This window comes from Gossypium hirsutum, chromosome A06, assembly GCF_007990345.1.
Source record: "Gossypium hirsutum isolate 1008001.06 chromosome A06, Gossypium_hirsutum_v2.1, whole genome shotgun sequence".
Taxonomy (NCBI): domain Eukaryota; kingdom Viridiplantae; phylum Streptophyta; class Magnoliopsida; order Malvales; family Malvaceae; genus Gossypium; species Gossypium hirsutum.
In genome coordinates, this window is record NC_053429.1 from 124,129,884 (window position 1) to 124,133,683 (window position 3,800).

General features: G+C 32.9%; 1 protein-coding gene across 1 annotated transcript; it reads right to left on the reverse strand.

Annotated features, from left to right (window-relative positions):
* Positions 1–432: 432 nt before the first annotated feature.
* LOC107928049 (ribonuclease 1) lies at positions 433–1,684 on the reverse strand. Its single transcript, XM_016859204.2, has 3 exons — positions 1,210–1,684; positions 925–1,117; positions 433–723 (listed from the first exon to the last, which is right to left on the reverse strand). The coding sequence occupies exons 1-3, from the start codon at positions 1,474–1,476 to the stop codon at positions 467–469; spliced, it is 717 nt and encodes a 238-aa protein (XP_016714693.2). The 5' UTR covers positions 1,477–1,684; the 3' UTR covers positions 433–466.
* Between the last annotated feature and the right edge of the window lie 2,116 nt (positions 1,685–3,800).

Consider the following 3,800-nt stretch of genomic DNA (forward strand, 5'->3'; position numbering starts at 1 on the left):
GTGAATGTGCTTATATAAGTTGTTAATTTTTTATGTTCATAATGTTAATCAAAATGGAAATTAGTTTAAGTTGCTCCGGCAACGAATGTAGTGTCTCCTACTTGGACTCAACGATCAGATTAGGTATGTGAAGTGCACATTTAGTGGTAGGCAATGGCAAATTAAGAAAATCTTTTAGCAAGGACTGATATTTAATTATAATTTTTTACAGATCCAAATATAAGTTTATTATGTATCAATTTATAAATTTATTATTTTTAAGAGATTAAACAGAAACTTTTTTATTTTTAGGTAGATTAAAGTGAAATTTTATTATATATTAATTTATAATATATTTTATTTATTTAAATTTTTGGGATACCAAGAACTTGTTCCCCCTCAAATTAGTAGGAGGAACAAAACCATAGTCCATAATACAAAGCACAATAAAAATACACGAAATAGCGAATGTGAACATTATAAAGCACTAACTGGCAGGGGGAAAGTGAACATTGTTGGTGAGAGGGTCTTTACATCCACCGGCAACTCTGGTGGGGCAGCTTTGAACCACCGAAGGTGGCGTTTTCTTGGTCCTTGTGAGGCAGAAACGGATCTCTTTCAGATAAAGTGCGCCTCCTGATCGTTGACTGCATGAGATTTGAGGATAGGCTCCCACGTTCTTGTACACATTTTGTAGCAATGTGTTTAAAAGATAGGGAGTGTTTGATGGTTGAACTCCCAAAGCTGCAATTTCAACAATGAAAAAGAAAAACAATAATCAATCACTTAATTCTGTTAATTTATGGGGTTTAATCATTTTTTATAATAAATTTTTGAAATAAGAAATTATATAATACAAATTTGTTTTTGGCATAGACTAGAACAGGGTTAAGTATAGTGTAATTGAATTTACCTCTTTTTAGAATTAATAGTAATAATAATTACCTTTGAAAGGGTCGAATTTGGTGGAAGTTGCAAGATTTAAGGTATCATTAAAATAACTCAAAGGATCTTGAGGATAATCAGAGCATATCCCATGGTTTTGCCATTCATGTCTCCAAAAAACAGAGTTTTCGACCCCTGCCCTAAGGTTTGGCCACCTTTGGTTTAGTCTGTCTTGAATGGGTGTTAGTCTAGCCTGCCATTTTTACAATAAAACAAAATTAACACAACACCACCAATTCATGTTATCTAAGCTAAACACATGAACAATAAAAATAAAGAGGTTACCACAGCAGCATCGGGACCAACAGGATTGGCATTGCATCTATTATTAGGCCCATAAGCAGGAACTGCGGTGTCATTGGCAAATGTTGGCCATAACCCATGGATGGTGAAGAAAGTAGGTAATGGAGTCTTACAGTTGGAGAGTGGATAACATGCAGAAGTCGGCCATATCAGACTCAGTTTATAAAATGCAAAATCGGAGCCCTGAGCTGACACCACCAAGCTTGCAAACACAACTAAAGCATAACCTATAAATTGCTTAATACCCATGTTTTCTTACAACACTCAACTCAATGAACAAGAAGAAGAAGAAGAAGAAGGAGCAGGAGGGGGAGGAGAAGGAGATTTGATATTATTTTCTTGAAAGTATATCAGGGTTGCTTTGCATGCCTTCAACATTCCAATGCTAGGATTTTTATACCAACTTTCAAGTTTATTTTAGGGAAAACCAAATGATATAATAATATGAATATAAAGGGACCACTTGGTTTTTTATCTTTTGGGCATATTAAAATTTATTAATATCTTTGTCTTATTGTGGACTATATATTATATATAGTCACATTTTTGTTGTGTTGAACTTGGAGGTGATAAATCTATTCCTATCCACAATATATATTATAACTAAATAATTATGATTATTTGGTATAATGATATTTAGAAGAGTAAATGAGAAATTGGTTCTAGTAAGCTACTCGAGTTTGACTTAAATTCAAACTTATTTTGATAATTATTAGGCCGAAGTCAAACTCAAGCAGTTTGGGCTATTAATTAAGCCGAATTTGAGCTTAATAATATTCAACTCAAATGGCTCGCGAGCATTACCGAGCTTTTCATATTTTTCTATTTTTCTCGGGGGGGGGTTACCTCACACTCTCTCTCTCGACCACACTCCCCTACACCTTTTTTGGATTCCGGGGAGTGTGGGGATGTGAGAGAGCATGCAAAAAAAAGAGAGTAAAACAGGGACTACGCCCACCTAAAATACTCAAATAAATAGCTTAAGATGACAGATGAACCAACTAGAGTATGTTGTGCACATTAAGTGGCATCATATAATGCCACTAAACCCATGACCCAGCGCTTGACAAAAGAACACAAAATCAAGACATTTATTGGCCAATTGTCGAGGATTCTCGACAACTTGGATCACAGAATCCTCGATTGGTCAGATGTACCGTTACCCCTCTATACCTCCCTAAAGCCAATTACAATCAACCAAAGACAACATTAGAATTAGATGGTATAAAAGTATTATCTAATAGGATCTGATTAGCAACTCTAGTATGGGCAACATGAAACACACGGGGCCCAAACGGAAACTCTTTCACCAGACTAGCCAGGATATGGGGGACAAAGTTCTCTTCTCTTAGAATTTGCTTAATGACCACCTGCCAATCATGTATATATATTAATAATCCTAAGTTCAATTATCGAGTTGAGCTCAAGTTCGAGTTCGAGCTTGAGTGCAAAATTTGGTAAATGAGATTAATTGAGCTTGCGCTCCAGTAGCTCGATTATATCTCAAGCCAAACTTGAGCTTAGAAATAGATGTTCAATCGAGTTTGCGTCAAGTATCAAGCTCCAAATTCTGAATGAATAGCTCAAGCTTGACAATATTCAAGTTCGACTCAGCTCGTTTACACCCCTACAAGCAAGAGCTTGGCTCTTCTCGACTAAATCGGTAATTTTCTTTTTAGTCCCTCCTGCAAATTATAATCTTTAATTTGAGTTTTTTTAGCTTTGGTTAAATGAAAAAAAAAACTGCATTTTCAACCCTTCTCGGTTATCTCAATCCACTCTGATTTCTAAACAAAATTTTGGAATAATGTATAGCTTTAAGATAATTATTGATACTCGGGATTTAGATGTTTGCAAATAATCCAAACTCTTTTCTTTTTCGATTCTAACATTACATAATCAAATACTTTAATTACTATCCATAATAAATTTGAAGTGGATGCCTATATAAGCAAAGGTGTTTATAAGTTAAATCGAGTTTATGTATAATATATTTCATGATTACCCAAGTTAATCTGATTTGAAATAAAAGTATTAAATTTTGCTTAAATTTGTTTATATTTATAAATAATTAATTCAAGCTTATTTTAGACTCCTCAATATTATTTTAATTTTTTTACAAACTTTTTTATTTTTAATTCAATATAATTTTTTTTCTTTTATTAAAATTTTAAATATAGATAGCTTGAAATATTTTTTTTAATGTTTTCGTTATAATATTGTATCTTTTTTATATACAATATTCGGGGTAGGAGACAAGGGTCATACAAATTGAACCTATGTCAAACAGGTGGCTCTGACAAGAGCTTTAATCATTATTACATTCAAGTCAAGACAATATTGTATCTCATTATAGAATTAATTTTTACGTGGTATATAAATTACATTATACATTAAAACAAATAACAATATATTGCATAATCAAAATACAGATCAAACTAGTTGGAATTCAAATGTTGGAACTTAAACTTGATTTATATTTTAAATGAGTCTAACTTTTATTTATTTAAATCCATCTCTCCCGAATATCATGTAAGCAATGAAGATCCACTAAGAGACCCAGGGGGCATGGC